Source organism: Oreochromis niloticus, linkage group LG1 (genome assembly GCF_001858045.2).
Source record: "Oreochromis niloticus isolate F11D_XX linkage group LG1, O_niloticus_UMD_NMBU, whole genome shotgun sequence".
Classification (NCBI taxonomy): domain Eukaryota; kingdom Metazoa; phylum Chordata; class Actinopteri; order Cichliformes; family Cichlidae; genus Oreochromis; species Oreochromis niloticus.
Genome location: NC_031965.2, coordinates 10,803,460 through 10,827,539, shown reverse-complemented (window position 1 = coordinate 10,827,539; position 24,080 = coordinate 10,803,460). Strand labels below are relative to the sequence as shown.

Below are 24,080 nucleotides of genomic sequence, written 5' to 3'. Positions count from 1 at the left end.
TGGGATCCGGGCTTTGTGTTTACATCTTTTTGCAGAATCTGTTTAGCTGCTTGTTAATCGTTTGCTGTTTTTGCTTTTTTGGTGGTCGTTGAAATTACCACACATGTCTATAATTAAATAACAGATCTGGCGGTACCTCACGTCCCTCTCGCTCCCGGTACCATGGGCATTGAGGTTCAAACAATCGAAATGCATTGCGGGAGATGTAGTTTACGGTCAACATGCGCTTTTAAGCCGCATACAGTAAACTTTAAGTAAACTTTGAGACGGTCATGCACAAACTTTTGCGAGGAACATAAAATGACATATTTTGACATATGTGCTCTAGACATTGTTCAGGGTGCCAAATAAGCAAACAGTTTGGAAGTTTTGTTTGTTTTATTTTTTGGGTTGTTTTTTTGTTTTGTTTTGTTTTTTTAGATATTTGTCTAAGAAGCACACTGTCAGCAAAAATCTGCAATCTGAAATCAAAGACACTTGGTAAAACGCAGTTTCTCTTGGGTTACAACGTGGCAGTGGTGTTTCAGAGGCTGTAATGTGGCAAAATGACCAGGTGTTGTGCCAAAAACTGATTGCCTGCCAAAAACTGATTTTAAACTGCTGTAAGTAACTTGTTGGGCTATAACATGTGAAACATATGTCAAATGCATCCCTCATGGATGACACAAAGTCATACTGAGCCACAAACAACGTTTGTGTAACAAGGTAGAAGGCGCAATCAGTTTTTGGCAGCGACTTTTATATAACCTTTATTTATGCAGTTAAAAAAATGTCATTAACATTAAAAATGTATTTTGTAAGAGTAAGTTGGCCAAGAGGACAGCAGAAATGGCAGCAAATATTACAATAGTTTTGTAAAAATATTTTAAGTGGGGATAAAGGACCGGATTGGTTATAATGTAAGTACAATAACACAGACTTGTAAAGATACTTGAAAAAGCAGATAATTTTTTTAATTCTATATATAACCCCTTTGTAAAAGCTGTTCACCGAAGTCTATTTACCAACACACGTAAAGATATTACACATAAAAAATACACGGAAACATTGGAAATCAGTTTTTGGCAGGCAATCACTTTTTGGCACAACACCGGCAGGTGTCGCTGCAGCCGCTCAACCACCCGCCCCCCCTTCACTTCCGGGACGCCAGTTGTGCTCACAACAGGGAATATGGCGGCCAGCTCGGATCGGAACCCTCCTCCTTTCCCCACAGCAGAGGAGTCAGAGCCGGGATTGTGTGACATGGCAGACGCGGACAGCGATGACGGCGAGGACATCTTCGTTAGTAACGTAGGTTCCCGCTTCGGTGACACCAGTAACAAATTGACGTGTGTTTTTAGGTTTGCATTAAGTCAGAGTCAGAAAGCCTGCATTTTTTTTTTTTTTTAATCTCAACTGACCTGCATTCAGGGCATCCCGAAACGTTGAAGCTTTGACGGACAGTCGCGAAATATGGGAAGGTTTTCTTTGGAAGCAGCGAAAGTGATTTGAAAGGTGTCCGGAGTTGGCTGAGAGTTAAAATTGGCCTCTCTTTATTACCAAGTAATAGGTTTTATCACTGCTTTTGTCTTGTTCGGCCTGTTCCCGTTGGTTAATTGTTAATTAAAACGCTGGCTTCGTTCACAGTCGAGCCCCTCTTACTTATCGTTTTAGCAGAATTAATAAATAAAAAGTTGGTGGGCTCCGTTAGTCACATTACTCCACCCTGCTTATCAGCCCCTGTCCTAACGGTCTGCAAACTGTAATGACAGCTCGTCTCTGTGGTGGTTGTCTGCAGAGTAACCCCGTGTCTGTGAGCCGAGGAGTTTCTCAGCCCGACCGCGTCACCGAGGAGCCTTCAGATCTGTTCAGCGAGGAGGAGGAGGCGGCCAGCAGCACAGCGGCCAAGGCCAACGGAGTTCACTCCGACGATGACAACGACCTGTTTGCTGGTGAGGACACACTTCCCGCTAACAACATCTGCCAGTTCACTCGTGACTCTGCAGCATCCACAGCTTCTTGCTCTTGGCTGTATCATTTTTCATGGCGATCTTGCACAGATAACATAATACTACAACAACAACAACAAAAACAAGGATGGTGACAGCTTGCTTTACTCAACTCAAGATTATGCAAACAGTAGTCTCCGATAACTAAAAGTATGCACATCAGATAGCATGTAATCAAGTAATAATAATAATAATTGAGATCATACGAATACACTCAGTTGTGAAAAGATAACATGGAAAATATGATTCAGATTTGAAACCAGGTCAAGAAAAAAGATAAATGTTGATGATTTAAGTGAATGTGGCATAGTAGTTGGTGCCAGAAAGTTTAGAGTATTTCAAAAACTGCAGATCCGACTGGATCAGAGGAAAATGGCCCTGCTGCATATTGATAGGAAGGCAATAACAAGTCAAATAATCACTCATTACAGCCAAGGTGTGCAGAAGAGCATCTCTGCATGCACAACACATAAGACCTCGAAGCAGATGGACTACAGCAGTAGATACTATTGTTAGAAAACACGCCAGCAAAAGATGACGTACCGATTCAACTTCTTTACTCAAGTAGAAGTGAAAAAGTAATAAAGTACAGGGAATGAAATGTACTCAAAGTAAGAAAATAAAAGTAGCTCAATGAAGAGAAGGGGAAATTATAGAGGATGAATTTGACTCTAAACAGGAAAATGAGTAGCGAAGAGTCTGATGCATGCTCAATCATCCAGGTAAGGAAATCCCGAAAAGTTGATTCTGTTCATCTGCACGTAGCGTTTTTAGCAGGAGAAAGGTTTTGTCACTCATCCAAGTGACTTCTTCAGTCTAAGCTGACTGCACGTCACTTGGATGAGTGAGGAAACGTTTCTCATACTGAAAATGCTACGTCTAGATCAGGGGTGTCGAACTCCAGGCCTCGAGGGCCGGTGTCCTGCAGGTTTTAGATAACACCCTGGGTCAACACACCTGAATCAAATGATTAGTTCATTACCAGGCTTCTGGATAACTGCAAGACACGTTGAGGAGGTAATTTAGCCATTTGAATCAGCTGTGTTGGATTAAGGACACATTTAAAACCTGCAGGACACTGGCCCTCGAGGCCTGGAGTTCGACACCTGTGGTCTAGATGAACATAAATTTTTGGGAGTAGGCAAGAGGTTAAAGTGGATTCAGCAGGTAGAGGAACTCTAAAATCAGTTGCAGTGACTTAATATGGGGAAAGGAAACACAACTCAAAATAATTTCTATTGAGAGCTCCAGTAGATGTTCTTAATATGCAGGCTGTGATCAGGTGAACTGTATAACTCCTGCTGCTGAGGTGTACTGCTCTTTGTGGATTTACACGCCTAAATTTAACAGTTGTTTAAGTTTATGAGTTGTTCTGGCTCATTTCCATCCTCTACACTGACAGTAGACTGTTTATGCTGTCGTTATATTAGACACTGTACAGGTGGAATGAAGGTGGAATTCAGTGACTGAAGCATCATCAGTTTAACTTCAGATTCTTCCCTGCTACCCTTGATGTACCTAACTCTGACCACTGTCACACACTGTTCTTTACTTTAAATTATCACAGTACAGCAAACTAACGTGTTTATAATGCACTAACCTGCAAAGGATTTTTATGCAACCTTTCTTTCATCTGAGTGAAGTTAGCTTTCTTTTCTCTCCCTTTGAAATACAGCAGCTGGACTTTCAGCTAGCAATACACTGTGCAACAAACTGCACGCAAACAGTTTGTGTGTTTGCTGATGTTTGTTTGTTTTTCCCTTTATGCTCGCTCACCTTCAGTAGGGCTAGCTAGATGTCGAAGTACTGCAATTGCAACTCACTGACACCTGCAGTCTTTCCGGTGTTGTGGCAAAAAAACACAAACAAAAAAAACCCTGACCCACTTTAACCCCAGACTAAAGCACACAGTTTTGCCTCTTTCGTCTCTTCCATCCTCTGGTGATGAATAAACGAACAGGGTTGCCTTCCACGTGTTTCTGTTTAGGCTCAAATCAGTTTGATGTTTGGAGCTTCGCAGTGATGAAATAATAACTCGACCCAAATGAGTGTGTTTTGAAAATGTAAGGCGTAAAGGTAAAAAAGTAGTCAGGGAAAAACTACTCAAGTAAAGTCGAGATACCTGAAAATTCTACTTAATTACAGTAATAAAGTATTTGTACTTCGTTACTTCCCACCTCCGCAATTGAGCACTGTTTAAACACCACAGCTTACTAGCTGACCATTTTCATGCACCTATGACCCCAGTTTGGGAGATGTCTGCCTTTTTCCTGAGATTTTTTTTTCTGAGAAATCTTGTTCTGGGTAGTTTCATATAGTATCTGTTACCTTTCCTCCAAACCACACTGCACAAAAAATTGAAATGAAAATCCAGTTATGAGTAGATATAAGCTGTCAGTCATCAGAAGAGGCTTAAGGCCGGTTGTAGATGCTGCTGGTCACCAAAAAGTTCCACAATAAATCTGAATTTGAATTTATGAAACTTTTTGCAGCAAGAAATGACAGCCAGTCTGTAAAAAGTCTGGAAGATGAATGAAAAGGCTTTCTTTCTGCAGATGCAAACGTGGAACTGAGCACAGACAAGTCCGGCAGCTCCGCTCGGAAGGAGCCCTCTGGTCCTCGACATGCCTCCTCATTCACTCCGAGCCCTGCAGCCATGCAGCCCACCTCCTTGGAGCAGGTACAGGCCACGGCTGAGCCGAACCCTCTAAAAACTTGTGAGAATCTCAGTAGCATGAATACTTTTCTAATGCCTGCGCTGCAAACACGAAGGTGTATGTCTGATGCACCCAAATCTTTGAACTGTTTGTGTTCAAGGTATGAGTTGTGTTGCTGTCTTCTTATTGGTTGTAGCTGGAAGAGGAAGAGGCCAAGGACAGTTTTGATGTGGATGTTGCTGTCACAAACCCAGAGAAAGTTGGTCAGTCTCTTTTTTTTCATCATACAACCTTCTACATTTTATAGATTAAACTAATGTTATTAATTATAAAGTAGCTAATTGTGTGATGTTTTTGTCCTCTTTAGGGGATGGCATGAATGCATATGTGGCCTACAAAGTATCCACCAGGGTATGTAATCCAGCTTGTGTTAATTCATGGCTTTTACTAGCTTTTGCTGTTGTGCCTTTCTCATGTCCTGTTGCTATATCTTCCACCAGACTTCCTTGCCCATGTTTAGGAGTAAGGTCTTCTCTGTGAGGAGGCGCTTTAGTGACTTCTTGGGCCTTTATGAAAAGCTGTCAGTCAAGCAGTCACTCCATGGATGCATCATTCCACCACCACCAGAGAAAAGTGTCGTAGGTGGGTGCCAGGCCTTTTGTTTTGTTCTTTGTTTCTGCCCTTTTTTTTTCGGTCCCTTCTGTGTGACACGTGTCATTTGGTCCAACAGGAATGACCAAAGTGAAGGTGGGAATGGATGATCCATCATCAGTAGAGTTTGTGGAGAGGAGAAGAGCAGCTCTGGAGAGGTGTGGATCCATATATGATTTACACAGTGACATTATTAATGTCATATCTAGTTTTTGTTGTTGTTGTTGTTTTTTAAATACATTTTCTGCTTCACACACTTCATCCCTGATACTACTGTGCTTTATGCAGGTATCTTCAGAGAGTAGTGTCTCACCCATCTTTACTACAGGATCCTGACGTGCGTGAGTTCTTGGAAAGAGAAGATGTGAGTATTTCAAGATATAAAAAGTAGGAATGGGACAAATACTTGACAGGCCATTGCTGAATTTTAAATGTATAATTCTTGAAATGCTTTATGTGCAGTTGCCCAGAGCCGTGAACACCCAAGCATTGAGTGGAGCGGGTTTCCTCAAAATGATCAATAAGGCATCAGACGCTGTCAACAAGATGACCATCAAGATGAACGAGTCTGACACTGTAAGGGCTGAAAAGAGGGCTGAAGTGTTTAGTTTTTACATAGCGTTCCACATGTGGCCTCCAAATGTAAATTTGAGTAAGGATGAGTAGGAACAGACCCTGATAGATCTGTGGAGCCAGCAGAAGGCATCAAACAGATCTGCCTTTCTAAACACGATGAAGAGGTTGCTGATGTTTATTCTGTGTCTCTCAGTGGTTCGAGGACAAGTTCCAGGAGGTGGAGAATGAGGAGCAACAGCTCAGGAAGCTTCATGTCGTGGTCGACTCCCTTGTCAATCACAGGAAAGGTGAGCTCCCCCTCTTTTTTTATTGACTTGAGCTTTTCTTTGCATCATTTATCAAATTAATGTAGGGAAAGAAAACATTTCAGCCCAGCTTTCTTTCAGTTCTTTCAGGGTGAAACAAGTAATCTGAATATATTTTCTGCTTCCGCCTTTAATACCAGAGCTATGTGGGAACACAGCAGTGTTTGCCAAAAGTTTGGCCATGCTCGGGAACTCTGAGGACAATACAGCTCTGTCACGGGCCCTCTCGCAGCTGGCAGAGGTGGAGGACAAGATGGAGCAGCTGCATCAAGAGCAGGCAGCCAGTGACTTCTTCATCTTTGCAGAACTGCTTGGCGACTACATCCGCCTGCTGGGTGCTGTGCGGGTAAGCCTTCTACTTGTACTGCTAGGATGGTGGATAGAATAGGATAGGATAGGGTAGATATATAGATGAAATATATTTCTTGAGGGAGATGAGGGTGACATGCCAGAGAAAGGAACATTTGAGGATTTCCTGATGTTGGTAATTTAATTTGAGTATTTATGTTGCCATTCTCTCGTAAAACTAAATAAATTAAAAGTTATTTAGATAAAAATCTTGTCCAAAAGAATCTATACATGTACAATCAAGTGTGTGAATAGGGCCATTTAATGTTGTGCAAGTCAGTGATGCGATACGCACAGCTTTATGTTTGAATCGCACCACTTGAGAAGGTAACAACAACATCAATAAGGGCTCTCCTTAGATCTGTAGCCAACCTCCAACATGGTGCAAGGTCACACTTTTACTGCAGACAAGCTGTCTGTTCCGTTTCGTGGAAAGATCAGGTGTTGCTACTACCACTGTCTGATCTAAAAATGGATGTCCACAGGGCTGCTTTGACCAGCGCATGCGGGCGTGGCAGAGGTGGCAGGAGGCTCAGAGTACACTCCAAAAGAAGAGAGAGGCCGAGGCCAAGCTCTTGTGGGCCAACAAACCTGACAAACTGCAGCAGGCCAAAGAAGAGATCACTGAGGTAACAGTGGCAGTGACCACACAGTTAATGCAGCACTGAAAGTCTTCAGTTTACACCAAAATGCACTTTAAAGGTTTTTCTTTTCTTTTTAAAATTTCTCCTGCAGCAGATTGTTGATCAGGCCAGTTTGACAAGCGGGTTACAGTAACCCAAACAAAAAAAGTGTTTCATTTAAAATATTTTGTCATCTTATTCTGATTTAGGAGACACTCCCATTACCAACATGTCAACTTCTTCAAATATATAAACATTTTTTTTCTTTGCTTTTATTAAATGATCAGCTTCTTATCAAATTGAGATGTAAGAGTAATTTTGTTCATTTATTTAGTTCTTTTTGTCAAGATTACAAAAAAAGCTGCAAACCGAAAATCCATGTAACAAGTTGCCGTATGGTTCTAGATTATTTTGTAAGATGGGACTGTGAAGCTGCTTTTTCACCAATTTCTGACATTGGTTAATATTAAACTGCACCAACACTAGTATAGTTTGGTATCTGTTAGAGTATTGTGGTTAGTGGAATTGGTTTCACATCAGTGTGACACTGAAGGAATTTAATTTGAAGTGTGGGTTGTCAGCTACACTTGGGTTTAACAAGTTGTTGCATTGACCCCTTAGAAAATACATCAGGGTTTTTTTTTTTTTGGCTTGTTTCGTTTTGTTTTTTTGTTTGATTTTTCCATTACAGTGTTGTTTGCTTGGCCCAATGTTGTGAAGCAGTTTAGTGTGTAAATTCACTTTGTGTGTCATATTCTTTTGGTGCTGGTAGCTCGCCAGGTTATTCATTCTGTTTTGGAAAGTATTGAATTGGTTATTTTTCCACTCCTACAGTTACCATCCCACTAAGCTGTTGTTGATGGCATCCTTCACTCGCATCATCAACACTGATATCAAATTCCTGACCTTTCCTCAATTTGTCATGAACTCGAACTTACAAAGGAAACCAGCAACTGCTTTTGAGCCAGTATAAACTCTTACAGCAATATTATTGCGTAATACCTTGAATTAAAGCTGAAAGGCTACACTTCAATCACCTCTTTGATTTCACTACGAGGAGTGGATTTCATTCTTTTCCGTCAATGTCGACAGTCATCTGTAGTCTCTCTGTATTTATCAGCTTGTGTTTTGTAATCTTTTGCAAGTTGTGGTGATTTGTTTCTTTTTCTCCCTTTGTGTGTCGTCAGTGGGAGGCGAGGGTTACTCAGTACGAGAGAGATTTTGACAGAATTGGCATGACTGTACGCAAGGAGGTTCTCAGGTTTGAGGTATGTTGGGAAAGGTTTCTTTTAATGTCTCACCAAAAGTTAGCATCAAAGTAAAATAATTGTGTCTCATTTTGTCACTGCTCGAATTTTAAGAGTGCCACTGTATATATTTGACCTGGTGAACACTTACGGTTTTTCCAGTAGCACAAGCAACTTCATTGTGAACTCAAGATAGTTGATTTCAAACATGCACTTTTCTTGACATTCCTCAGATTCAGTGCTTCAGATTGCACTGATTCACATGAATGTGAGAACAGAGCAGGTAATAATAAATAATGTTAGGGGACTGTGAAAGCTGATGAAAGCCAAAAGCTACAGTGGATTGTTCTTCACAATAAAGTTGGTGGATTTCAGCTCTTGTGATTTTTAACCTTTTGACCTCGGAAGCAGGGGAAGTTCTGCCAGAAATTCCTACAGCTGGCTTGAACCTTAGATGTGACAACTCTTGTCTTTTCAGAAAGAGAAAGCCAAGGACTTCAAGAGCCAGATAATCAAATACCTGGAAGCAATGCTGCAGTCTCAACAGCGGGTAATCACTTAACTATATTAAGGATCATATCCAACATGTACCAGTATTTGTGAGGATAACGAACATGGCTGTTAAACTTCGGTAACGATTAACATCTTACTGTTAAAAAAATGTTTTAATAGTCTTTTTATCTTCTTCTCACTCTGATTGTTTTCCAGCTCATAAAGTTTTGGGAGGCATTCCTGCCTGAGGCGAAAGCCATAGCTTGATGAAGAGGGAGACTCTTTAAAGACCCCGACTGCCTTTTTGAACACTTTACCTCTATAAGCAGGAACTGAGAGGACAATTTTGAAACACACAAGAAACTTCCGTCCATTTTTTTTTTCTTTTGTTTTTTTAATGATATCGTCTTCTCTTATCTTGTACAGTACTTCGATATGATAAGCTGCCACATTTCCACAGCATTTCTCTGGTATATTGCCTTGTTTATGTTCCTGATCTAAGATGGTATAAAGCAAGAGTCCAGCAGAGATTAACAGGGCCATGAGTGTCTGTAAAACCCACCGTCCTGTCAGTGGGATATATATTTATGTCTCTTGTTTATTTTAACATGGAGGTACTGTCCCAAGGTAGCATTGCCTACAGTTTACATTAGAAGATAGGCATATGTGAGTCATTCCACACTAACAGATTGATGCATGTCAGATAATGTTTTGATGCACTAAAATGAATTGTACTATTTCAAGAGGTTTTTTTTTTATATTATCAAACAAACACTATTGATACCTGGGGCCATGTACCAGGAGTATTAGCACATTCAAACAGTATATCATAGATTACGTATTAGATGATAGAGGCAGATTTGACAAGGTTACAAGCTTGTCAGAGGTGTTACAAAATGATATAAGTTGTTACAGTGAGTGCAGGGTGTGAAAATGTAATCTCTGCTTTGGTAGTATTTTCTACAGTGACACATATGATAGTTACGTTTATGTCAGTTTCTTCAAGAGTATATATTTGGTCCTATTTTGTCAGACGTGGAGGCCTAAACGAAACCACTGGGAACTGCTACAGAGATTTGTCTAGAACCATGTAAGTGTCTGACATCTACAAGTGTGCACATATAAAGCACTGAACAGAACTTGTGCAGATTGCTAATCATACTTTTTTGTTTTGAGAAACTGGTCTAACAATGACAGAAAGACATTCAAGTGAGATGATCCTTTATTTTCTTAATCAGCATTTGTAAGTGTAGTTTTTCTGTCATGTCATATTTACGTAAGAATGTGCTTTATTTTTGTAACCACTTTGCATTAGTACACACATTTTCCTGGAAATGCTGTACATGTAGATGTACAAAATAAATCATTAGTTCAGCTTTGGGACACTTTTATGTGTTTGGTGGGATTTTCCATTTCACTGGGGAACTGAGATAAATTGTGATCTTCTAGACTTATACTGTACATGTAGGTTACAGTATAAGGTACACAGCTTTTGACTTCTGCAAAAAAAAAAAAAAAAAAATGCACATCCCTATACGCTGAAGTTTTTATCAAGTTGAATTTTCCCTTTAAAAAGGTTGCTCTTACTTGAATAAGATCAACTTAATTACTTTATTCATTTTCTAGCTCATGGTGTCTATGCTACACCTAGACTATCTTCCTTTATCCATGCACAGTCATAAAGAGATTGTGATACAGAGATTTCTTGAGTAGTGACTTCAAATTTCTAGATTATGGAAATTGAGATTAACTGATGTTTTCCTATTGCTGAAGTGTGATGGAACAACTGTCTAAAAATCATTTCTATCTAACCTCATACCTGCAAAAGCACTAAAGAATCTGTCGTGCAAGAAGGCTGGACGTGGACACAAGTGCAGAACACACAAAAAGTTCAGAACGTTTATTGCATGTTTTGGCAGATGTAGCCCGTCTTTTGTGAGTGAAGCCGCAGAGTTTAATATGGTGGGACTGGTGAGTAGTATCTGGTATGCAGCTCAAACCTTCTAGAATCTCTCTCTCTCCAGTAATTCTCTGTCTAGCTGCAGCTCTCCTTTTCAGCAGTGGACATCTGCACACAGAAAAACTGGTCAAGGCCAAATCAACAATTTCTTTGGTTACTCGCCCACAGGAGGCACAATAATCTAGCATCAAATGAGGGGATGTCTCCATCTTAACTAGCCCAACTGCAGCCTAGATGTGTAATCAGTGATGCTTCTCGTGTGTGACGTAGTGAGGGTGGAGACCAGGGCAAAACTACTCTGAAACACAACAGAAAGGACAGGAGCAGTGTCACGGGGAGGCCTGTGACTTCTAAGCACATTGCAGTGGCTTTAATCTAACGTGTGTATATGGTTGCCACATTACTTTTAAAATCATGAAGAGAGTTACTTAAGGTTTTAAGATTTGCATCTAATCTTTTTCTTACCTCTACTTCAGACTGCACCTGGCCTCCATCTGGCAACACCCAGGAACTGCCAAAACCAGTCTGGGTCTTTTTGGCCTCCTTTTATGGTCAAGTTCCTAGGAGGGAATGTGCTTTGTAGACTTAAATAATCTATTCATTTTAAACATGTACACAATTGGCCATTTTCAGTATTTGTGCTAATGTTCCCACTGTTAACTTATCATTACATTTGAATGACAGATTAAGCATTGCTATTAACTTAGTTAATAGTAAAGGAGTGGGGGGAGCTACTGGCTATTTAGTCAGCAATTTCAACTGCTTTCAAGGACTAGTGTGTCATGATGGAGACTAGTCATAGTGGCTTATTTTCAGGGGCCCTAGTTACAGGGGGTGTAGTCCAGTGCAGAGCTGTTTCTATTTGGTTTAGGATTATCTTTAAGACTTGTAGATATGTTATTTTTCCATTGTGTCCTTAAATTATTCTCGAATGAAGACATTAATTTGATGCATGTAAGGAAAAAAAAAAAAGATTAATTTGTCTTTGTTGTTTCCTCCTATTGCCCTACCCTGTGTTCTCAAAAGTGAACACAGGGTAGGGAGATGAGTGTGAAAGAACAGGGTAAAGGAAAGGTGCAAGAGGAAAAAGTAGGGTGGAAACAAAAAGGGATGTCAAAAGGGGAGAAAAAAGGAAGCTTGATGGAGAGGGGAGATGAAAAAACAGGAAGGAGGAAAGAGATAGGAGAGAAAACCCCCAACAATTCCCTTTAAATAGGAAGAAATCTCTGACAGAACCGGGCTCAGGAAGGGACAGTCAACTGCCGTGACTGGTTGGGGTGTGAGGGTGAAAAAAGAAAAATGATGAAGAGGGAGTGAAGACCGATAGAGAGATGATCGGAGAGGAAGGGGGAGAGGAAAGGTGGAGGAAGATGAGACTACACCTCCTCATGATCAAGTGAGAAAGCAGGAGAGTCCCTCCTTTTGAGAAAGCGGAAGCGTTGTTTCTTCTTTTTCAGACACTGTTCGTGGAGCTCTTTTTTCTGAAGGATGAGTTTGTTTATGTCATCGATTACTTCTGCGTTTCCCCCCCTCAACTTTCTTGCATCTTTTCTCCAGTTCTTCTAATTTTGCTTGTTTTTCTTCAAGCTTTTCTTTCAGTTCTTTTTTATTTTGCCTCCTGTACTAGCTTTGCCTCGTGTCTGTATTCCTCCGTTGTACTTGCTTGTACATGTCTTCTAACTCCTGATTTCTCCTGTTTTTTGAAGCATACACTGTAGGTCTTTATGTGTTTTCTCTTGTTCTTATTTCTTGTTCTCAGGTCTATAATCTGCTGCCATACTTATCCAAATATTATTCCCCAGCCTTCATTTAAAATCTGAATGTTGGGCTGTTATTGTGTATTGTTAATTTGTTGGTCTTGTCGGTTCATGAGAAATTCATTGTGCGTTTCTTCCAAGTGTTTATTTTGGGGCTCCATTTGTCTGCACTTCTCCTCTAGTTTAATTTTCTCTGCTTGCATTTGTTGAACCCTGTTCTCTAGATTGTGGTTTTCTTTCCTACTTTCAGCTAATGCCCTTCAGATGGATAATACGTCATCTGGGGAATTTAACTGGTCACCCCAGAGAGGAGAGTCGGGGGAAACTTTTTTTTTGTGGTGTTTTCTCTGAGACATGTTGGAGTCTTGATACAGTGACTGTAGAAGATCCAATTATGGATGGATGGATAGATGGATAGATAGATCGCAAAGATGACCCCCTCTCCTGCCCCGCTCACGCTCTCTCTCACACACACACATAACATCTTCCTGCCCTATTTAGCAATTTAACAAGTGAAACTGGATATGGACATCTTCAACTTTCCGCACTTCTTCCTGGCTGAAGAATTACAAAATATTAATAATTTTTTTAGTTGAATAAATATCTACTATGTTACCAAAATTATTTATTATTAACCGAAAACACCTAGTGTTTTGGTAACTTTTCAAATCATTCCTTTAAGAAAAGATGCAATAAGCCACAATGAAAACACCTCAATAGACATAGAATTGCATTATTGGAAAATTTTGCATAAGATATCAAAAGTGAAAGTAATTATTCTGCAGAAAAACATTCCCAATTGATGTTAAAGTAATTAATATTACTGCTTCATATGTTTCAGATTGAGCTCATTTTAAGTACTCTATATTTTATTTAATGTCCAGCATCATATTCTGTAAAACATGTGCTCTACATATGCTTTAATGTGCTCTTTTAGCTTTTCAGCTCCACCTTTTTGCTTTTGTTTCCATCTTTATCAGCCACTTCTTCCACACTAAAACAAATTCTACAAGGTGCACAGGCGAGGTAAGGGAGGGTTGTGTTAAGAGATTTGATTGGGCAATACAGCATAATAAAAATTACCAATGGGCTGGTGTCAGAGTCGGGCTAGTCTGTATAATAAGTTTGCCCCAGGCTCCAGTCTTAACTTGTAAAGCTTGATTTAGACTTGTGCTGGAAATCTTCATCCTAACCATGTCATTCAAGTCGTTGTGGTATGCATCAACCTGACATGTAGTTAAATTTCTTGAGAGGTGCATATCAGGTTACGTAGAAGGTTATGGCACGGGGTTAAAATTAGTTGAATGTAAAATACACAGAAATTACATATAAGCAGTGCCACAATATTTTGACACCACCCTCTTTAGCATCCTTGTAATAAGACAACTTACATCCCTTCAAGGAATAAAACAACCTGGAGTTCCCTGATTGACAAAAGTACCAACACAATTTTTTTATGCTGGATTTGTTTAGACTTACAAAAATAATGGATTTGCAGATTTCATGGGTAAGTTTGTTGTGTGTCTGTCAATCTTATTAATCTCTGGCTCTTTTTCACAACATGACTTTTGTCCCGTATTCCTCCCCTAAACCCTAACCTGTCACAGCAGAAGGCTGCCCCTCCCTAAGCCTGGTTCTGCCAGAGGTTTCTTCCCACTGTCACCAAGTGCTTTCTCATTGGGGACGGTCTGATCGTTTTGTTTTTTTATTTTGTTTTGGGGGGTTTTGTGTGTTATTGTAGTGTTTTTACTTTGGGGTGACTGTTATTGTGATTTGGTGCTATTGAAAATGAAAGTGAATCAAATCGAATTTAATTGAAATTGCTCTATATTTCACATATTGTGGAAGCGCAAGCACCAGAATTTGTGCAAGCCCATCACTAAAAACAGTAATGTATTACACAATGACTGTATAAAATAATCAAAATACTTTATTAATCCATGAGGAAATTATGTGGTCACAGCTGCTCCCAGACAGTAAGAACTGTAACTGACTAAATTTAATTAAATATTACTAACTTACAAAATCTAATAAAATACTTATACGTAAATAGGTTAATTATAAATATCCCAGTATATAGCACAAATTATATATATGGTTTAAATTGAGGTGCCCCTCTTTTCAAACTATTAAACTTTCTTTTCTCTGTAGAACATGTGCAAATATTAAGGGTATACAACTATAGAAGTATGTACTTGTGCATTAGATAAAGATGACCAATGACTGATTTTACAGTCAATGGTCTCGTCGCTAATTAGCCAGTCTCAGTGTGACCTGGAAGTGTGCGTGGTGAAGCGGGCGGTGCCGTCTTTCTACATCCGGTATGCTCGAACCTCTCACGAGCAGCGAAGGCAGACGAAGAATGGAGAGAGCCGCTCGGCTGTTCTAGCTTGAGACAACAGCAACAACGGGCAGCACAGAAAATCTCCCCATCACAGTCGGCGTTTTTGTCTGCGTTTTTCGTCGCGAAAAACAACAAGCTGTGTCCCGACTGTCTGGATTTCCCACAGTGAAGGTGAGCCTGAGGGGTTTGCTAGCCAAGCAGCATTTAGTTGGAGGCTTTTGGTTCTTGGCTAATGTTTTCGCTGCTAACGGAGCTAATTTCCTTGTTGCACTCGGTCCAGCTGTCACCTAGCCATCAGTAGGTGCTAGCTAAGGCGTTGACACCAGGCAGAGAGAGGGGCTGCTGCATTTGCTGCTCTTTAAAACTACTCGGTTTTCATAATTAACATGAAAATGTCCATCCTGTGATTTTTCTCACACCATATTTTGAGCCAGTCCAACCATTGTGGCTAAGTAATGTTTGCTAACGTTAGCTTTATGGCTGGTCAGTCTGGTTTGACGGTGGCGTGAAGGTAATTTTACTGAGCTGATGGTTCGTTTACCTACTGCTCGACGTGACCGACACTAATGATACGGCTGGCTTTGAAACGCTGACGTGCAGCTGCCACCTCTCTTCCTTGTTTTGATTTAACCTTAGGCCTGCTGGTAAAGGATCGATCAGCCTCAGCTGCCTTTACCCAGCACTTCCTCACATAGAAAACCTAGTGTCTTGACTGCTTACTACAAGGTGAGGGATGCTCACAATAGGAAAGGTTGAACCCAGGCCCCCCCTGTCAGCCTGCTCGTCGTCGGCACAGTTGTAAATGTTGGAGTGGATCTGGTCTGGTCGTCCCAGATGCGCACGCTCGGGCTTAAAGTCAGTTTAAATTTTACTTCTGTGTGTAGCTCCAGTGTACATTTTCTTTGCTACTAGTCATATTTTAATACACGTGGACCGTCTTAAAGTAAAGTGTCTTGCTACTGAATCAATATGGGATGACTTGTGATCGGTATTTTGCAATATAATAACGGCGTGTCATGCTCCGTAAAGCACCTCTGAAGGTCACATTTTATTGATATATTAGTAGTTAAACAATTGTCTAGTATAAGTCATCGTGAGCACATGATAAATGATGTGAAATAGTTTGTGTGGAGCTCAGGCTCACTGTTTGCACAGCTTAGGAAGGTCCGCATTTAAGCAAAGTGCAAATAGATTAGCTATTTTTTTTAAAAACTTGTTTTTGTATCTGGAACATGTTTGTTCAAACTGGCTGAATTTACAATTGTATGATACACTCTTGATGATCATGCAGTATTTGCACAATCATTAGTTCAAACCTAAGGAAAAAATAGCACATTGCCATGCTTATGATTTATTTTTATGTGTTTATTTATTGTTGTTATTACTGTGTGAATTTTCAGAGGAGGAAGAGCTTGGACTATAAAAATTCAATTCTAGTTCATAAGAGCTGCTCCGTTTAAGGAGAGAAACAGCAGCCTTTAGCTGGCACGGCCACAGTAGGAGTCTGCACTGTTGGCAAGCCCCCCTCTCAAGCTGATCTTTCCACTGAAGGTTAATTACTGCACTGAGAGCCTTTATGTTTCCATAAAAAATGGTTAAAAAATGTCAACAGATTAGTCATTTTTAATAGATGCTAATCAGCTTAAAGCATCTTTCGGTTTCTCGTAGTATTTTGACAGGCACATTTGTGCACTGTCATCAAGGTTTTTCAAATATATTTTCAGTGCCTTCTGACTGTGATACTGAAGGAAAAGTACTCTTGAATAGTTCTGAGTGTTAAAGCTGACTATTAACCAATTGCATCAAGTTTCCTAAACTTTTGATTTCCAGTAAATGGTAATCCAATAAACTCTTGTGCCTCTGATTTGACTGCAGACAAATTTGTTTTTGATTCTCTCCACATTTCAGTATTTCAGCGGCTTTGAAAACATGCCGTCATAATACATTACTTAGATATTTCTGCAAATGCCACATTCCTCCTTCATCATTTCTGGATTAGAACTAGAAAATAAAATGCCTCGATGCACATTTTCAGATGAGAGAATATCAGTGATGTGACAGATATGTGAGATCAGCAACAACAACTCAACTCTGAAAGCATCTCCAGTAATATGACACATTTCCTGTTGATGCATAGTGAGCGTCATTCAAAGTTGTAAAGATTTAGGATATCCCCGTTGTGGAGACAGTCTGCTTTACCTGAACAGAGTAGCATTTTAAGTATTCAAAATATGCAAAGGTTTAAGTGCATTAAATGGATCGTTTGTAAGTCTCGTATCCTGAGATTTAGTTTAGCGGTTACAAAGTGACTGCAGTTATTTATTTTCAGCTAAAAAGGAAGTGGCAATCTAATTTGTACATTGGTGTATAAAAATCCAAAATATTTGAGGTTTTTTTTAAAAATTTTCTTATTGAACCCAATAATTAGAGCACAGTAATTACAATATTGACTTAGCTTTAATGCAGTCTAATGAAATACCATTGTACAAATGAGCACATCATAAAACATAGGCTGTGCCATGACAAAGTCAATACCATCATAAGGAGGGAGGCTGTATTTACTGCTAATCTGTTCTAGTCCAGGACAAAACTAAATATAGCATCTGCTGGAGTTGGGCCATCTGGTCAAAAAATAGTACTGATTGATGATCAATCAAAATCATAATTTTCTCCATATATGTAGTTGAACTCAGGTGATCATATGATTAGCATCAAGTGTTCTCTCAGATGTTCAGACTACATCTTGCGCTTCGTATTGTCATTACTTTGGCGCTTCTTTTGACATGTTACGTTAGACCTTTCGCCACTATTCTGTTTGCGAAAGAAGTTGTACATTAGGTCCAGAGGGACATTAAGTCCACTGTTATTGTGTTTCTCCAAGCTTATCAAGAGCAATTCAGCAGTCTAAATACAAAACATATTAGCCAGTCAGGGTGTTGGGATGATCCATCTACCCAAGCAGCAAGACAGGCCACCACATGACTGTTTCAGCTGTGTGGTGTCAGGTATAGCTCTCTATTCATTGTGGTAGTAAATATTTAGTATAGTGTGCTGTTTTTCCTTTTTCTTGGCTTACTGTCGCCATAATGTGAATTAGTGTAACATTGCCCCAGTGCGTCATGCTATCTACAGAGATGTTGCAAGTGTATGGGTTTTTGTTTTTTTAAGGATTTTACTTATCATTATATACATGTGAATGTCCCATCTCAATAACCATGGAAATTAAGGTTCATTTCAGTAGGTAGGTGGTTCAAAGTAAGCACCTGATTTGTTTCAAGATGGATGCGGAGTTCCTAAATTTGCTTAATGATTTAAAAAAAAAAAAAAAAACGTTATTTATTTTTAGCATCCAATAACTGAGAACAAAATATTTGGGGTAATCAATTACTTGTTTTGCATTCGTTTATGATAAGGAGCTGTTTTTGTTTTACTCTTTTGTGCTACAAATCAATTGCACCCCCCTTCCTTTTTTCAATGGTTTGCTGACTAAAAGCTCATGCTCCCTAATTTAGCTCCAGCTGAAATTACTGAAAGAGAGCCGCCTATTAACCAGCTCCAGCCACAGGAAGAAAACCTTACAGGGTTTTTAGAGGTAAACCTGTGTGTTGAAGGCTGCCGCCTACCTTGGTCTCAGGATCAGTCAGGGCCTAACAACCTGGCAGGTGACGGTACTATGATGCAACATTAGTGGCATAGTGATACAGCTTTTAGGTTTAACCTGGTTTTTCACTGTTTCCAAGGCAGTTCGCCTCCTAACCTGATCTTTTACTTGAGATAAGAGATTAACAGCTAAGAAGTCTGAGTTCTCCAGAACATGGTGTCACCACAAATGGATGATATCTCAGACCACCTTCTTGCGCAGATAGAAAGGTTTTTGATAAGTCTTTGTCTTCAGTAGTGCTTCAGTAAGAAATACAGATTCTAAGAAGTGACCTGCTTTTTTTTTTTTCCTCTTAGGCCTAAAACATTTAAATAATTTTGTACTCTATGCCTTAAATTAATGACCCTAATGCCAGACACCTATCTGTACTTATTAACCTTATATTAAATTCTCATGTAGACTAAGCCCACATTTGAATTATAGTTATTCTTGACTTGCTCTCAGACTGTTAAACACCATGAAGGCTGCAGCTGAAAGAGTGAGGCTAAAGATTAATTTAATGGAATAACAATTGTAATCTGACTGCTTCTTCTATAATAATGAAAAAGATTTAATGTTGATAAGTGTGTTAACTTACAGTCTTCATTTTTGCCAGCTTTCCTTCTTGTTTCAGATAGTCTAAATTTATTGATGTTGTAGATGTTTTTCAATTCAGAGCAAAGCTTAACGCCCCCATGTTCATACATTGCCTTTAATGTTAAACTACTCCTTTCATGTACACTTGGTCCCCTGGTTTGGGGGCATAGTTGTATTGTTTTCACATGGTTCTCTGCCCAGAACCGTGTGTTGAAATTCTTAATTATTATTGTTTTAATAATAGAATTTTATTTTCCTGTGTAAAATTATTTGCTTCTTTTCATTAGACTTATCAATGTTTCTGATTGGTCATACTCAGCAATACCACTTTAAAAGAATGTGTTTCATATTAGACTGGGAACCTCTGTGTTTACTTATCCAGTTAATAATTGCGTTTGTGTGATCACAAGGCCTGATTGTTGATCTTGGGGTAAAGCTACATAGAGTGAATGATTTTTGGTTATGCAACTTTATACAGATTTGCTTGCTAGCTACTTTAGGGCAAGACTCTATGGTCTACACCCTGGACAGGTTGCCAGTATTTATTATTTTAATGATATCTTACATTTAAAAAATCAATTGCAACAAGACACATTTATGCAAAAATAAGAGAAGCAAAAATGCTGATGTGAAAGTCATGACAGGGAAGCTTTTATACACCCAGGTCACATTTTTTTTTCTACTCTCTTCAGCTTAAGAGATTTTAAAAAAGCAACAGGAAAAAAAAAAACCCAGTAGCTTTGTCATTGAAAACTCCTTTAGGTCTACTTTTTACTGCACAAAGATCAGGAATCAACAAGGTCATTGATGAGGAACCTAAGCTGTAAACAGAATTGATAACGGCACTGCTACCAATAAAAGCTTATCAATACCTGTAACAAAAGGCCTGACTTTCCCATACAGGCTGCTCCGCATCGGCTAGCCAAACAACTGAGTGCTAATTGTTATATTGTATGTATGTAGTTCACATGTAACATATACATCCATAATATTACAGGTACACTGTAGTTCAGTAGTTCTCTCATCTTGCCAGAAATGTTTGGGAAACAAGAATCAGTTCTCATTAAGAGTGTTTCAGATTTGACTGGTTTCTGTTAGTCACCTAGGTCTGAAAATATCTGTTCCTTTTATTAATCTCGGCCAAGAACCATGAGACACGAGACGGTAACTATTGTAGACAGGAGATTTATTTTCAAATCATTCATTTATGTATTAGAAGAATACATTTGAAAATGCACCAGCAACCTATACTTTTTTATTTATTTTCAATACATGACATATTTGACTGCTACAGTTCAATCAGTAATCTGGGATTTGATATTATAAACTCCTTTCCTTTCATCTATTTCTCAGAAGCACATTTACTTTTATAGGATGCCAGAAGGTGTGTATCCTCAAACATAGCTTCATTTATCAGCAGACACTGTGCCTCCAGCAGGATAAAGGCAGGGGATTCCCATCCTTACATCACAACTAAAGACTCCGTTTATTCAGACCGCAGGTCTTCACAGTAGTTGATTCTCTATGGTTTCCCACAATCCAGTGGATTCCCTGACTTTGTTCTCCTCTTTATTAATTAGGGATTGACTAAAATTCATCTACACAGATTGAATGTGTCCAGTATAATAAATACCAATATCGCTCAAAAATATTTGTTTTGTAGGTCCTTTTAGACCCACAAGAGATACCTCTGTAATAATGTGACCTATTCTTTAATTAAAACACATCAACAAGCAGTACAGTAAATAAACCAAACTAAATGCTAATTATTACAGTATTACAGATGCTGTGCATCTTTGCTGTTAAAGGTTGAAAGTCTTTTTTGCAGCATGAATTATTTTGTGCCTTCCTTTGATGTTTCTACATGGTAATCCTCAGGTTAGGCATGCCAGGGCATGTTTATAGCATAGATGATCTATGGTAGTCTAGTGCACCTGGCTAAAATAAATTAGACATTTATGAAACAGACCACATTTATGTTTTATCTCCAAAAAAATGAAACAAAAGGAAAGGAAAAAACTAACAAACTTACTCAGTGAGGATCAAATTATATTCAAGTTTTATACAGACTGCTGTCCTTCTAGACTGACAGACTGATGAGACCAGCTGAATTTGGTTTCATCAGTGTAGCGTGTATTATTCACATAGCCACCCATGTCTTTTAAAAAATTGAATTCAAATGTTGTTATGTGGTTAATTTTTGTAGATTTTATATTTTCTGGAAATTTAGTTTTGAAAACCCTCATATAAACTGATTTAAAAACAAGTGAAAATGTGTCTCTCTTACTTGGACAGCATGCTATACTTGAATACAGTTTAGCTTACTGTAATTAAAGCTTGGTATAAAAGGTTTGAATGGTCAAAGCTCAGTTTAGCTCAGGCCAAGTATAGTTTTGTAGTTATCTGTGATTTTACATAAAGTAGTAAAGTGCAGCTGTTTTCGCATGAACAGACACTCTGTATATAAAAGATGGACCTACCCTCATCAACTGTTGTGAAATCCTGCCTTAAATACTTAGGACTTTATATTATTGTTCATGGAGCCAGAAGTGGCCATATGTGGATGCAAAATGGATCTACAGACACCAGCGAATTAGTGATAATTATAGACAGAAATGAAATACTACAGTTTAATTCAACTAAACTGGAGTTACAAGCATTTTGTGCAGTTAACAATAAAGGAAAATGATCTGTTAGATCATTTCATTACAAACACTGTAAAAGTGACCAATATAACAGATGCAGTTGAGAGGTACAGCTAAGTAGCTCGCATTAGCTTAGCTGGTGTAAACCCTGGTGCATGCTGGATTAGTGTGGCCTAAAAATGTTTATTTGCACAATGGAAAATGCTCACCATTGGGCCTTGCTGCAAGCTTGTTTTATAGCTATGTTGCGCTGTTCCTGGTTTTATGTAATAGTAACACTGCACAGTTGCCCTCGAGAGCAAACTAGCTGTCTTTGATGCTGAGATCTGTGCAGGCAATACTGAGCGTGAGTCATCCAGAAGCCCACACACAAATACTTTCAGCAGCAGTTTTTCCATGCTCAGGAATTACAGCATTGTCATGAAAACAGTAGTAGCTGATGTTTTTCCTGAAAACATGAAAAGTTGTTTTCAGTATTGAAGAGGTATTTTGAGTAAATAATTAGCAGAATAGTCAATCGGCCTAATTAACAGACAACGTTTTGTCTTGCTTCAGCAGTGTTATAATTTGCTGAGAATGGTTAACAGAATGGGATTTCCCCAAGAGGCTTGCAGTTGATAAAAAGCATATGCCATAAGTAATTGTGCAAATGCATATTAACTGCTTTTATTTTCTGAATTCTCATAATTTAATGTATGCATGTAAGGAAAGAAGTTGAAACCAAAAAGGATTCTACTGAGTGCTCAAAACAATCGGATCAGTGTCCATCAAATTGAGCTTTGGTGCCCTTGCCAGCCGACATGGCTTTATATAATTGTTTACATAATATTCTCCTCTGACTTTGTCTGGTGGGGTTTAGCTGTGGGTGGTGAGATGCCTTCAGAAACACAAACTATGACTTAAGGTTTTTGTGTTGATGCTCAAACTAGCTGCTGTGTTTTCTATGACCACTGTGACCTGATTACTATCTCTTCACCCAGCAGCCTGTTAGAGTGAGCCATTTGTCCTTGTTTAGCACTGTGTACTTGTAAACACAGTAGTTTTTTTTCGTTTCTCTTTTTTAACAGCCTGTAAACGACCTTCAAAGATGAGTTAAACCTGGTCTCTTATGGGGAAGTTAGATTATGTGTTGTTGTTGAGGAATCACAATCAGTGAAATTTTATGACCTAACAGGTAGTCTGCATTTTTCATTTTGTCATTAAAAAAACCTTTTGTATTATAACCCCATGAAGTAAAGTGTTTTTCTCTTTTTTTTATTTTTCAGATTTTTTATCTAATAATAGCAGTAGAGAAAACGTAAAAAAATTAATATCTAACACCTAAACATTTGAGTTTCATTTTCTGGTTCATTTTAATCTGTGATCATCTGTATTCTTTTTGAGGCAATGAGGTTTTTAAGAGTTTAAGCAGGGTAAAATGTTCTTTATTGAAGGGTAATGTCTTATGTATTGCCATATGCTGTTTGTTACAGGTCTTTCACCTTCTCCTTCCTGTGACAAATGTCGAGGCCTAACATCTCTTAGAGGTGAGGGTGAGGCCAGGTCGGAGTGTCGGTCAGCTGCATCAAGTTTTGTCCCATGAGAGTGACTGTACCATCCAGGCACCTCCAGTGACCAGGGCTGTGGCTGTGGTGGGCCCGGCCCAGGAGGCCTTTTTGTACATCACTCCAGGCTCCCGCTGACCTGTGCTGCTCTCACCATGGATCAGCAAAGAGACAAGTATGGCGACCGACAAAGGAGCGCTAAAGTGTCCCAGGGAGGCCGCAGCGGACACCCGTCGCGGCCATCTGGCTCCTCCAGCTCCTCTGGGGTTCTCATGGTGGGGCCAAATTTTCGTGTGGGCAAGAAGATCGGTTGTGGAAACTTTGGCGAATTGAAGCTTGGTAAGCTGAATCTCAATCAAGTGTTAAAATATTTATGCATGACATGATTTGCTAGCAGACATGGATGCTGCAAAGGTTGCTGGAAATGTGTCATCTAATCTATTACGGCGTTATCTTTTCTCTAAAATAGTTTAATTTATTTTTAAAACATCTGAACCATGCTTTTGCTCTCCTGTCTTATTCCAGGAAAAAATCTCTACACAAATGAGTATGTAGCTATTAAACTGGTAAGTGCACTCTTGCTTTTACTGCTTGACTTCTCACATCTGCAGATGATTTTTAGAATCAATTTTAATGCGAAAGTCATTACTTTTAAAGCGCTTCATTATGTGAAAAAGGTCCAATACGGAAATTAGTAATAGTGAGT

General features: G+C 39.1%; 2 protein-coding genes across 9 annotated transcripts in view; both read left to right on the top strand.

The window, feature by feature from the left end:
* The first annotated feature begins 1,133 nt into the window (after positions 1-1,133).
* Positions 1,134-10,270, top strand: LOC100693631 (sorting nexin-1). Its single transcript, XM_005455691.4, has 15 exons — positions 1,134-1,290; positions 1,778-1,931; positions 4,544-4,668; positions 4,842-4,908; positions 5,013-5,056; positions 5,146-5,287; positions 5,376-5,454; positions 5,585-5,660; positions 5,759-5,872; positions 6,066-6,159; positions 6,318-6,523; positions 7,011-7,154; positions 8,336-8,416; positions 8,874-8,945; positions 9,104-10,270. Exons 1-15 carry the CDS (start codon positions 1,171-1,173, stop codon positions 9,152-9,154), a joined length of 1,569 nt encoding a protein of 522 aa, XP_005455748.1. The 5' UTR covers positions 1,134-1,170; the 3' UTR covers positions 9,155-10,270.
* Positions 10,271-14,883: 4,613 nt separating this feature from the next.
* The window catches only part of csnk1g1 (casein kinase 1, gamma 1), a 33,957-nt gene continuing 24,760 nt past the window's right edge, over positions 14,884-24,080 (top strand). For 3 of the 8 annotated variants that reach the window (XM_025901958.1, XM_005455695.4, XM_019353486.2), the window contains exons 1-3: positions 14,885-15,119; positions 23,303-23,713; positions 23,900-23,940. In XM_025901958.1, coding sequence (XP_025757743.1) covers positions 23,530-23,713; positions 23,900-23,940 — 225 coding nt within the window. In that variant the 5' untranslated portion in view covers positions 14,885-15,119; positions 23,303-23,529. Of the gene's footprint in view, positions 15,120-23,302; positions 23,714-23,899; positions 23,941-24,080 lie in introns of all 8 variants that reach the window. The other 5 variants (XM_005455698.4, XM_019353597.2, XM_025901899.1 and 2 more) reach the window with 4 other exon arrangements.